This window comes from Corylus avellana, chromosome 4 (assembly GCF_965113065.1).
Source record: "Corylus avellana chromosome 4, dhCorAvel1.hap1.2, whole genome shotgun sequence".
NCBI lineage: Eukaryota > Viridiplantae > Streptophyta > Magnoliopsida > Fagales > Betulaceae > Corylus > Corylus avellana.
Window position 1 is genome coordinate 20,694,582 of NC_142493.1, and position 12,655 is coordinate 20,707,236.

General features: G+C 35.4%; 2 protein-coding genes across 2 annotated transcripts; both read right to left on the reverse strand.

Annotated features, from left to right (window-relative positions):
* Positions 1 to 722: 722 nt before the first annotated feature.
* On the reverse strand, positions 723 to 2,615 carry LOC132179510 (uncharacterized protein At1g66480). Its single transcript, XM_059592247.2, has 2 exons — positions 1,947 to 2,615; positions 723 to 927 (listed from the first exon to the last, which is right to left on the reverse strand). Exons 1-2 carry the CDS (start codon positions 2,547 to 2,549, stop codon positions 859 to 861), a joined length of 672 nt encoding a protein of 223 aa, XP_059448230.1. The 5' UTR covers positions 2,550 to 2,615; the 3' UTR covers positions 723 to 858.
* A 2,709-nt stretch (positions 2,616 to 5,324) lies between these two features.
* On the reverse strand, positions 5,325 to 8,820 carry LOC132179918 (U-box domain-containing protein 11). The gene is made up of 4 exons (XM_059592722.2): positions 8,308 to 8,820; positions 7,282 to 7,398; positions 6,762 to 7,211; positions 5,325 to 6,639 (listed from the first exon to the last, which is right to left on the reverse strand). Exons 1-4 carry the CDS (start codon positions 8,635 to 8,637, stop codon positions 5,542 to 5,544), a joined length of 1,995 nt encoding a protein of 664 aa, XP_059448705.2. The 5' UTR covers positions 8,638 to 8,820; the 3' UTR covers positions 5,325 to 5,541.
* Positions 8,821 to 12,655: the final 3,835 nt, after the last annotated feature.

Genomic DNA, 12,655 nt, shown 5'->3' on the forward strand with positions numbered 1-12,655 from the left:
CCAATATTTAGCTAAAAAACACATTTTTCTATTTTAGCTATCAATTTTTTCAAATCGCCTACATGCAGCTCAACATTTAAACAATCTACATTCACTTTTCTATTTAAAATATTGTTTATTTATCTATTTTTCGTATTGCCAAGGAAGAGAGAAGGCAATATTACTTTTATTATTAATATAAATAAAGATTTGTTTAGCACTGTAGCAGCTCAACAAATCCTTAGTTATTTTATTGAGTCGGATGTGGAGCATTTTTTGTTACATTGCTAATTAAAATAGCCAAAAAACCCTAATTTGTTGAGGCAGTGTGTGAATGCTCTAAGCAGATGAAGACATAATGTGTTGGCATCCCAATCTGAAAGGGGAAAAAAAAAAAAATTGGAGATTTTTGGAATTTTGGTTTAAAGACTAGTCTTCTTTTCTAGAGGCATATATGATATATAATGTCTTTGAATATTTACTAAATAATTAGAAAATTCACCATTTCTCATACTTACCCAACCATATTTATCGCAAGAGACATCCTAAGAAGAAGTAAATTAATTAATTCAAGAGACGAAAAAGTTATCAAAGAGTCATTAATCTTAATAAAGCTGTTGAAGTGGAATCTCCTCAATATATAATCTTTAACTATGTCATCATATATATATATATAGAGAGAGAGAGAGAGAGAGAGAGAGAGAGAGAAAATTATTATTAAGTTTCTTATTTAATTTCTCAGCATCAAACAACTTGTACCATGTACAAAACTAAAACGCACCACCCAAGTATATATGGGGGGGCTCATTAGTTCTCTCTCTCATCAAAATGAAGAGAATGTAAAAAGCTACTACAAAGTCTCGAGTATTCTTCAATATTTCATCTGGAAGCCACAGCTATTTGAATCTCTCCTTCATTGACCGGCATGAAACTCACTCTCTTTTGCTTCTGCAAGTTTTACCATTAAACAACATTAATAAATAATTAATCACTTCAAATTCATTAATATATATATATGACGTTGTATGATTCTTTTTCTCATATATATATATATATATATATATATATATATATATATTTTACACATGCATTCACATCTGGGTATGGAGTCCTTTTCGAAAGGGACCAACACAAAACATATGGGTGAAGAGTTGTTGAAGAGTAGTAATATGTTCAGATTATCATATAGAGCCCATGCCCATATATGGGGGGTCACTTGTGCCTATGTTTCCTTGTTTTTGGGGCCATGCTTGAAAATTATGTGTATCATGTATATAAAGGCTAAAGCCAATAAATATTTAAATATTGACTAGAAATGTAACTTTGACTTTTTTTGTTCTTGGGTGTCAAGGAGCAAAGTTATTATAACATATAGAGAGCTATGACGACGACTATTTGTGTGGCTTCCAGTCTACATTGGTAAAAAAACATGTGGCTACCTCTACTATTTTTTATTTGGCCGCGTGGATATTAATAATAACAGTGTAGACTTATTATACACGTGGAACAAAATATCGTACCTTTTCAAACTGACAAAAGAAGTTTGAGAGTCGTGTGTTTTGTAAATTCAGACACCCACTACACGAGCCTACATCAAATATTCTTAGCACTTTCGTGGAAAACAAGTACGAGAAATTTATAAATGGGAAACTTAAATGAGTCGATGCTAAAGTATACTCGAAGTAATTCTAAAATCCCGCTTATGTCTTTTTTAGTTCCTTTCCAAGAATGTCGTTTGATTAAAATTTAATAGTAATTAATTATAAGTCTAACAAAGTCTTAAAAAGAACTAAATAAAAAAAAACAAAATATACTTCGACTGTTGCTTAATTTCAGAGGCTTTTGTTAATTATTGAGAGATAAAAAACACTGGAGTTTCATTTATGATTCCAAAAATGTGAAATCCGGTGAAGACGGCGTGAAAAGCGGATGAGTACTGTGAATGGTGTGGTATAGAAAAAAATTACCTGATCACGACCTTTGATACCCTCTTTAACACCTCCATGGCTGCCGTGCTTCCAATGCTCTTGTTGGCTGTCGAGCTCGCGCCCCTTTGCTGGAACTTCATGCTCCCCGACATTCCGGGTCTGGGCCCGGCAGAGATCCATAATCTTCTCAGCCGCCTCCGCCTCGTCTCTGCTTTCCTTCAACAACTTCTCCACCTCTGCCTTGGGAAGCCTCATTCTGACACGCGTCCCGGACTCCTCGGCCATAATGCTTGTCGGCTTCATGCACGAAAGGTCCGACACCGACCGGCGAGCTAGCATGAGGCTCTCAAGCCGGTCCTTGGCGCTCATGTTTATCCCCGACCGGGCTCTCCTCGGAACTTGCGCTATCGGCGTCTGCGGCAACTCGACTAGGAAGTAGAGCCTCCTCGGCTCCAGCTTCTGGCTCGCTTCTAAAGCCTTGGCTCGAGCCCCATAATGCTTAACCGCCTCGGAATCCAACAAAACATGACCCGGGTAGTCCTTCACCACCTCTCCTGCCTCCACCGGAATCTTCAACTTCAACGTCTCCCCATTAATCTTCATCACCTTCGCTGTCTTCTTAGCTCCCAAGCTATTTCCCATGATGGCCGGAGCTCAATTAATTTTCGAAGTATGAAATTGCAGAGGATGGATCGAACAAATAAAAGGCGCTCGCTCTTCTTAATGGTGGGTGTGATTGATGCCGACGTTGTCTAACGGGTATTTATTGGTTGGCCCTGCCCGGGCGGTAGCTGGTCAACAAAGCAGGCCTGTTTTGAAAATCGCCCAACAGTTTGACAAAATAAATTGGACGTAGGCTGTCGCTTTCAGATAAATTTCTTTCTTTTCTTTTTTTTTTTTTTTTTTTTTTTTTTTTTTTCAAAAAAAGAAAACAAACAAAACTTCTTTGTTTCCGTTCAATAACATCGTGCCGGCTGAACATCAACGTCTTATCTTTCAAAAGACAAAGCCCTAGAAGCCCGTGATGTAATGCTGGGTTCTATTTTCTTCACGGCGATATTCACGGCGGGAATTCAAGAATTTTGTTCAACTGGGTACATGTGAAATTTGACTTGGGGGGCATGTATTTGGAATATCTAATTATTTCATGAAAACTACTTTTTTTTTTTTTTTATTTATTTATTATCCCAGTAAAAAAGTAAATTAACATGTTTGCCTTTTTCCATACTAGTTTTTTAGTTTGTTTGGATAAGCTCGATCGATCGTGCGCATCTTATAATATTTAGCTTTTAAATAATAATAATAATAATAATAATAAGAGACTGGGTCTAAAATGATGGTCCGCTGTTCAATTGCTCTTTTCCAATTTCCAACGTCATGCTAATTGGGCAAAGAGTGAAACCTCCTCAGTTCGATCTTCACTGACCGAAGACTACTGTTGTTCACATAATGTCATGGTTCAAGACTCGGGATGATTTCCAAAGAGCAAGGAAACATAACCAGATATTTTGTCACTATTAAAACCGGCCAGTTGGGTTTTGGGTTACGTTTCCCTAATATTTTCTGTTTGGAGCTAGAGCATTGACATGGTTGTATTGGGGCTTATTATTTATTGGGACTATATGTGGCGTGAAAAATCGATCTCTTTTTCAATCATTCTATACCTGAACATCTAGAAGCAGAGAAATTTCCGATTTTTATATGCAATGGAAATTAATTAGTTTTGAGAAATGGAAAACTTGAAGGGCACAGTGAAATACAAGTGTTTAAAAACACATGAAAAACGAGTGTGTATAGTCAAACAGAACATTTTCTAGCGCATACATAATGGACCAAGCCCTACTATACGTACCTTATTAACATGTTAACTTACGTTCAATTAGCAGCGTCCACAGTCGTTGATTGGTACTTTCCTCCCAAAGCGATTAGAAGGCACGTCAGTTGAGTTATTTTTGGAAGTCAATTCAACTCAACGAAACCTAAATCCCATTCAATTGGAGTTGGCTATTATGTGTATTATTTGTCCAAGTAATTGTGGTCATTAAATATATTATTTTTTTGTAATCTAGTTTTCTGTTATTTTTTCTAAATATTTTATCAATATTGCTACTATTTCTTTCTACATAATTTGTGCAACTTTAATTTAACTACTTTTCCATCTCCAACTCAATTGATTTTTTTTTTTTTTTTTTTTTTTCAAAGCGGGAGAAGGGAAAAATGAGAATTACAAGAGTGGGTCTTTCCCACAATTGATCTTAACCAGAGAAAGAAAAGAACAAGACATAGGAATGCTTCCAAAGATATAATTGGAAGCGGCCCATTTAGCAAGTTGATATGCTCTAAAGTTAGCACTATGGGAGGTCTTCACTGCAGTCCAATTAAAAAAAACCATGGAGTTGTAAGTGAATATCTCCGATGATTGGAGCAAAACACCAATCAGTAAAAAGAGAAACCTTGTTTATGGCTAGGATCACAATGAGGGAATCACCCACAAGAATGGCAGCCAAAAGAGGAAGCAAATTGAACTGCCAACAAAGCAACAAGAGTTTAATACAAAGAATAGAAGATTTAGGAACAAACCAAAAAGGCTATGCGAGGCAGCAGCCCATTTGGCTAAAATAAGGGCTGTTCTATTGGCCTACCATAGCTGCGTCTAGACGCCCTATTTATCGGTCCAAACACTACCACGTACACAGTTTTCCGAAATTACAAATAAAACCTCAGTGAACCAGTAGCCAAGTAGATGACTACTCTCAAGCTGGTTGGTCTTGATGCTCTTCAAGGAGAAACTGCTGCTGCTCTCCTAGTCTCTAGATTGGCTGTGTCTTCCGGTTTTGGTTCCTTCTCTTTTGAAGGAGATGCTCTTTTGGTTTTGTTGGCTATCAACAATCCTGCTCTTTTTTCTTCTTGGAATTTTGCTAGCTTTGTTTCTTATATTAATTTAAAATTTTTCTCCATTTAAAGATGGAATGTTTTGAAAGTGTCTAGATGTACCAACTTTAGAGCACATGCTTTAGCTAAGTGGGCTGCTTTCCGGCCATCATATGTTTGGAAGCATTTTCATAAGATATCACATTCTCTCTTCCATTCAGATCAAGAATGGGATAGATCCTCCATTGGCTCGTTCAATTAAAAAAAAAAAAAAAAAAAAAAATAGATGACAACAGGTAATTTCAAATCTCTTGCGTCCCAATGCGTGTGAATGCTGTTGCTGTCATTTAGCGTACTCATTTTCACAATAAGCGAAAAGAAGTTTTTGTGTTACTGGGATTTTAATCACCTTACAATTATTGTCACTAGTAATACAAATCCCAGGAAATGGAAGATGAATTACATCCTTTGAACACTTGAGCATATTGGCAAATCCTCAGTGACGTGTTTTTCAATCACATGCAACGAAGGAGCCAGCACAAAACAACCAATTTCCAGTAAAGTGTTTTGTGACAAACATAATTTCATATCAAATGAATTTTTTTTACACACTCGTTACAGAAGGGAATAAATACATAGAAGCAATGAGATAGGCATTAATATTATCTCAAGCCCCTATTCTCAATTGTCACACCTGAAAAGAGATAAGCGTATGAAACATTCGCTGTCAAATAATTGGGAGCAATGAAATAATTAAAAATTTCTAAGTTACAATTACCCCTGTTGGCTGTTGTAGCTTCTGCAACTTGCGAAGATGCTCCAACAATGAAGTAGCCTTCCGTTTGGCCCTCTCTGTTCCACTCTTAGCAAGCTCCGTCAAGGGTATGAGAGCACCAAGCCTACTTATGCAAGCAAGATTGTCAGTATCTCTCTTGCACAAGGCAAGTAAAATTGCGGCCGCGTTTTCTTTATTGCGGGGCAGTCCCGTTCTCAGAAGATCAATCAAAACAGGAATGGTGCTTGCCTTTACAATAGCAACTTTTGCCTCCTGGTGGCTGGCAAGAACCGACATTATAGTTAGGGCTTCGTCAACCATGCAATTGCTTGAATCTGTAAGCATCTCCAATAATGCTGTGATGATCCCTGCCCTCACCGCCCTGCCCTTGTTCCCCTGATAAATGCACAAATTAAACAATGCTGTTGCAGCATCCTTCTTCCCTCTAGCACTTCCGTTTTGGAGCAATTCCACCAAAGCTGGGATTGCACCCGATGCACCTATAATTATTTTGTTCTCATCTCCAAGCGACAAGCTAAAAAGGGTTGCTGCTGCATTCTCTCTAGCTTCAGTGCTTCCATTTCTGAGGACTTGGACAATTGAAGGAACAGCTCCGGCAAGCATTATGAGTCCCTTGTTGTTTTCATATATAGAGAGGTTGAGAATTGAAGTAACCGCATTTTCTTGCGTTAACACATCGCCTGTTGTTAAAAGGTTGACCAGAAATGGAATGGCTCCAGATTCTGCAATTAGTACCCTGTTATCTGTGCTTCTTTTGGATAGTAATCGGATTTCAGCTGCAGCCGCTCTACACTCATCAATGCACCGGCTTGAGAGCTTGCGGACTAGAGCTTGAATGGCTGCTACGTCACCACTAACATCACGAAATGATCCATCACTCTTTTTTATTTTTCCATTTGTAAGTCCTGTTGGCTGCTCAATATTGTGCTGAGCGCACCACTGAGTAATTAGACTTCTCATAACATAATTTGGAGTGAGTGTTAAATTTTCAAGCTTCTGCTGGGTTTTTGGACATGTTGCATTTCCAGAATCTATCCATCTCTGTATGAAAGATCTCTCGTACGTCTGCAGAATCAAGAAAAAGATATCAGAAGGCAGTTATAAGAAGAAAAATACTGAGTTCTATAGTTTCAAGCAATTTCTTCTACAAGAAAATATGTTAAAATGGTATTTGAGGTGAATCAGACCTGTCCAGTGGCCACAATTACAGGATCCCTCATGAGTTCCAAGGATATAGGGCAAAGAAAATCTTCAGGAATTACAATTGGATCAGGCTTCTTGATTTCCTCTAAACTGTTGGTGGCTGAATTGTCTTGTCCATCAACATCAACGTCATTTGCTAGACGGGCATCAGAAGGATCAGAAGAGCTTCCAAGCCTCTCAGATTTATAACTTACAAGATCTGCACCACATCTTTTTGAGCCATCACTTTCTGGAACAGCATCCAGCATCGACATATTTTCATCATCAATACTACCACAGTTCTGACCACGCAAACTACCAATTACCCTGTAGTCCGATTGCTCCCAATCAATTTCTTCATCCAGCAGCTGGGCTAAGGCATGAGATAACATTTTTGAATTGAAAGACCCATATCTCTCTGTGGCTCTTCTCAGTTGTGATCTCACCAACTCCACCTAATAAACAGAAAAATATGAGGTGCAAGTCCAGTTGATAAGAAAGCACCATAGATTTCTCAACTCCTACCTGTTCTTGAACTTCCTCCGAGATGTCAAAATGATCATAGGGTATGCCACATAATGCTTTCTCCAACGTCCACGTCACACATTGGAATTGCGAGGCAATTCTCCTGGCAGCTTCATCCTTAAATCAAGATATACCAAATTTCAGAGAGGTACCTAGAGATTCTTTTAAAAGGGTGCACATGACAACAACAAAGTCTTAGCAAGAGTAAGGGTTAAACTGCATGACAAATGAAGCAGTCCTTTTTCAAGGACAAATACTAACGAAACGAAAAGCATGCTTTCCCATTTTCATTGCAGTGACATAGAATTAACAACAAATAATACATCCACCCTTTGCTCGGTTGACTCAAATCCAGCCACTGACCCGCAGTCAGTTGCCGGATTAAAATTTTTCCAAAATCAGAGAGAATTAAAGACTGAATCTTCTTCTTGATTGAGTGCAACCAAAATCAACATTACGCAAGTTAGAGATTTTGCTTAGTCCAGGTCACTTCTCTGTAACCATGAGTCATGATTGGAATGTTCTTTAGTTCATCAGATCACGAATCAAAAAAATAAAAAAAAGCATCACCTTATCCAAACAGTACAGGCACCGCAAAACTAATCATAATAACACCAAAACAAATTTAGAAGCAGAGCTCAGAGTATGCAATTAAGTGCAAATGTCAATCTGTTATCGATCAAAATTCATTGCACGATAGATTGTACGGAAACCATCACATTATCACTATCACAAGCTACACTTTTTGCAGTATGCATAGATCTTAAAATCCCAAATAGCAAATAATTTCCACGAAAATCAGCACGATTGCTACGTTTGGTTGCCAAGTAAATGCAGGAAAAGAAAATAAACGAAAATCCGGAATGCCAGATACCACATTAACCACACGCATTCTTATCCTCAGTTGAGGTGCATTCCATAGTTTCCGGAACTCCTTTTCCTTTTCCTTCCACCAACTTCCTCAGGAACCAAACAGGTTAAAGGAACAGAGAAGAAAAAAAAAAAAAGTAAGAAGATGAAACTCACGGAAGAGCTGTTGAAACGGAAGTTTCCGGCAAGCAATAAGAGGCGCTTGGAGGCCTGGAGGGCCACCACCAGATCGGATGACCACGAAGAAGAAGAAGAAGAAGTTGACGCATCCCACGGCCGGGAATGGCCTTCGCCGTAGTCTCTGATCTCCTCCAGCAAATGCGCGAGCAGCGCGATCCGACGGACCAGATCGGTGCAGTCCCTCCTGAACAACGGCACGGACACCGACGCGTCCCCAGCGGAAATGCCGGATGCGGCGGGCCCAGCACTCACGACGTCCCGCACGAGGTCTAGGAGTACGACGCCGGCGATCCCGCCACCGGCCATCTCGTCACAAGTGGCGCAGGCGATCTAATTGGATACCGGCTAGCTCTGCGTCTGAAGGTTCGGTCACGTTACTCGCGTTTGGGGATTTTAAAGTAAAAAGAAATGGAAATCAAATCATGGATTTCCGAGAGCGAGAGAGTGTCCCCCCGCGCGCGCGCGTGTATTTGTGTGAGGAAAGCGAGATTCTCGGGGTTTCGAGGGGAAAGAAACAAGGGAATACAGTTGGCTTTGGAATCTTATGAATTGTACTCCAACTAACTCCATTCTTCAGTTGTTTTTTTTTTCTCAATATAATATGGAAATCAAAAGAAAAGGAAAATGATAATTAATAGTAAATTGTGATTGGAAAGAGTTTTGGGAGATATAACATGGTAGACGCAATCAGCAACTTTGACAAAATTAATATATATATATATATATATATATATATATATATATATATAAAATATTATAACAAAATCTAATTTGTATATGGAGCATTGTTAGCAACGGTTGGATTACGCAGTTTGCAGGCCAAGTTGTTTTGCAGGCCAAGTTGTGTTGTGAGAGGAAATGGATCCCATGTCCGTTGTTTTGTGAGAGGAAATGGAACCCGTGTCGGTTGTTTTGTTTTCAGATCTCGCTTCGATTTATGGGTGTTAAGGCGGTTACAGTTAGCGATTATTGGCAATAACCGCTAACTGTAACTACCTTAACGGTTAGTAGATTTCACTAACCGCAACCGCTAACCGTCTAGCGGTTAACGGTTAGCGGTTAACCACCGGTTAGCGGTTAGTGAAATAGATAACCGCCCGCTAACCGCTTTTTCAAAATTGAGCGTCTTTTTTTATTTAATTTTTTTTTTAGTGTCTTCTTGGGCCCAATTGCTATAAAAAGAGCCCATATTGAAAAATCAAAAAATATTTGACCCAAAATTTACATTTACTTGTACTTTAAAAAAATTTCATTAAATATTAAATCATAACCGGTTAACTTGTTTTTTTAAAAAAAAAAAAAAAAAAATTCAACACAACATATAAAAAAAGATTCAGAATTCAGACAACTGTCACAACATATAATGATAATACATTAATACTTAAATTGTGTTTATAAGTAACACATTGGTTATTATTTAATCCAATGTCAATTACTTAATTTGATATTATACGAATCATATCATCATTGTACATTAATAATATGATTCACTTGAAGTCTTGAATAAAGTATTTGAATTGTCATTGAATCATATGATTAAGTATTGATATTATACATTTATATTATTCATATGCATATGTAAACTTATATAGACTTATAACATATACAGACTTATAAATTTATAACATACATTGGAAATAAGTTTCTAGATATTTAATTGTTGTATTAGTATGAATTGGTATACTTATGAGTTATGTCATATTATATATGTATAATTTGTTATTATATAATCAAATGATTTAATGATCAATTGATCATGTGATATTATCATATAAATTATAGTGATAATATATTAATATTCAAATTGTTATTTAATTATTTTTTAAAAAAATTGTGAATTAATGATCAAGTAATTATATGATATAATCATAATATATTAATACTCAAATTGTGATTTAATTATATTTTTTTTAAATTGTGATTTAATGACCAAGTATATTATATAAAAAGGTGGTTAGCGGTTATAGCGGTTAGCGGTTAAAACCGCCCACACCCCTACTTCGGTTTTTACTCAAAATCTTAAGTGAGGGCAACGTATTCTAAAAGGATAAATTTGCAGTTAATTTATATAAATCAGTTTAATAAAGTGATACGTATTTTTAAAGTATATAAAAAGTGCATTTTTTTTTTTATTAATGCTATTAAAAAAAATGTGAAAAACACATATTATTAAGAAAATATGTACTTGTAACATGTTAAAAAGACACATATCACTTTATTAGGCTGATTTATATGAATTAATTAAAAACTAATTTATAATTAACTTATACCCTATCCAAACTATCTTGTAAGAAATTACTTTGCAAGTGATTTTAAGACATGGAAGGAAGCATTTTCCCCAACATTCTATTCTTGTCCTTCCGCTTCTCCTTTTGTTGCCATTTAGGAGTTTAACTTATTTGATCACGCAAGTTCAAAAGTAGTGTTTTCCACACCAAAAGAAAAAAAACACACAACAATGATATCTTATCGAAAGAGCTTAGATTTCAACCGCAACTTGGTGGATTCTGTTGCTTTTATTATTGCTTTGTTAGGAATTTCGAATCTATGATATAATTGAAATTTTATAATTTGTATATAAATATTGATTTTTTATTTTATTTTATTTTATTTTTTTAATTTTTTATTGTCAAACCCCAAACATAGCAAGCAAATGAAACCAAATACAATTTTCTAGTCATTCCTTGAATCACTCATTAGGTAATAATAATATTAAAAAATTAATTTAAAAATCCATTTCTAGCTTTTTTGAGATGTACAATTATTAATCAATTTTTCATATTCAAGTTTTGTTACTATATATTTTTCCAAAAAATATAGTAAATGATAGAATCAAGAAGAAAAGAACATAAGTGATACAAGAAAATAAGATAAAAGTGAATCGTCGCTTTTTTTTTTTTAAAAAAAATCATCATAGCATGTCAAATGACCTTCTATCATTTTATTTTTCTTCAGACCTTTTACCCTTCCTTTTTTTTTTAAAATTTTTTTTTTTTTTGTTTTTTACAAATTTAATATAAAATGCCTTTTTTGAGAGCCTTTTATAAATTAGGAGTCTTTAAGTGGTAGGATAATTGGCCTAACCATGGAGTAAGCCTTGTTGGGTGCATGTTAAATCACCATTTGTTTCAAAAATTTGAATTGATAGGAAGAGATAAATTTAATCATTTAATTGAACAAGTTAACACTGCTTCAAACTGTCTTTCCTAAATAAGCCTCTATCAAACTTCATATGTCAACTCCGAAAAAAATTAAAAAAAAAAAAAAACCAATAATAAGGATGGAAGATAAACAAATAATGACATGAATTTTTTTGTAAGGCTGCTATTGTTTTACGGTAAAATAGTCTTTTAGGGGAAATATTTTTCAAAAAAAAATCACTGATTTTCATTGTTTGGTTGAGACATTGAAAAGAATATCGAAAATAATTTATGTTGTTTGGTTGGTATAAAAAAATATTTTTCACTATAACTTAAAAAAACAACCACAAATCACTTAAAATTGTCAAAAAAAAAAAAAAAAAAAAAAAAAACCTACTAAAATCATAGACGTGGCGTGGGGAATACGACGGAGAAGGAAAGGTTTTTTCTTCTCTAATTGGGAGAGTACGAGGAGACAAGTATTAAAAAAAAAACGTAACATTTCTCTATTTTTTATTATATGATATCCATTAGTGAAAAAAGTGGCCGGAGAGAATAATCTTCTATTGTTTTATTTAGGCTTTACATTAAAATGACCCTCTCCAGCATTCATTGTAGCAATAGATTAAATCAAAAATTGTCATACAACATGTAATGTATTAATTTCCAATATTCGAAGTTTCTAGATACATGTCGTATATATAATAGTAATTAGGATATGGATATGAAAAGGGTTGATGATTTTCTATGTCTGTGTTTTGGTCTTTTCTGAATTTCAAAGTTGCAAATTCTTTGTGAGACTATATGAATTGGATATAAATTAATCCTGACGTGGTTCCAACAACAAGTTGTTTGTCTTGTTCTATGGACAGCTACTAGCTATGTTGTTGAGATAACATTTTTTCTCTTGGTGGATATCCATTACAGAACATTCAACCACGTCATATTCAATCCACACCCAATCTCAACAATGTTTGAGCAATTTTTTTTATAGCTATACACATGGAGCTTGTTTTTATTCAAACCTCCTTTATATATATATATATAATTTCTTTTCTCTAAGAGTTGGGATTTTGACCCGTATTATGCATCAAACTTTTTAGATCGTTAAACTCTTCTATATTGGACACAAATTTCTTCCAATCCAGTTTTAAAAGTTGCTATGTGTACTGAAACATGTTCTT

Excerpts from the sequence above, each read along its gene's own strand:
- LOC132179510 (XM_059592247.2), bottom strand. The coding sequence starts at position 2,549 with ATGGGAAATAGCTTGGGAGCTAAGAAGACAGCGAAGGTGATGAAGATT. Across the intron at positions 928-1,946 it reads GTATCAAAGGTCGTGATCAG|AAGCAAAAGAGAGTGAGTTT; the intron begins GTAATTTTTTTC and ends TAAAACTTGCAG.
- LOC132179918 (XM_059592722.2), bottom strand. The coding sequence starts at position 8,637 with ATGGCCGGTGGCGGGATCGCCGGCGTCGTACTCCTAGACCTCGTGCGG. Across the intron at positions 7,399-8,307 it reads TCCGTTTCAACAGCTCTTCC|GATGAAGCTGCCAGGAGAAT; the intron begins GTGAGTTTCATC and ends TCTTGATTTAAG. Across the intron at positions 7,212-7,281 it reads CGGAGGAAGTTCAAGAACAG|GTGGAGTTGGTGAGATCACA; the intron begins GTAGGAGTTGAG and ends TCTGTTTATTAG.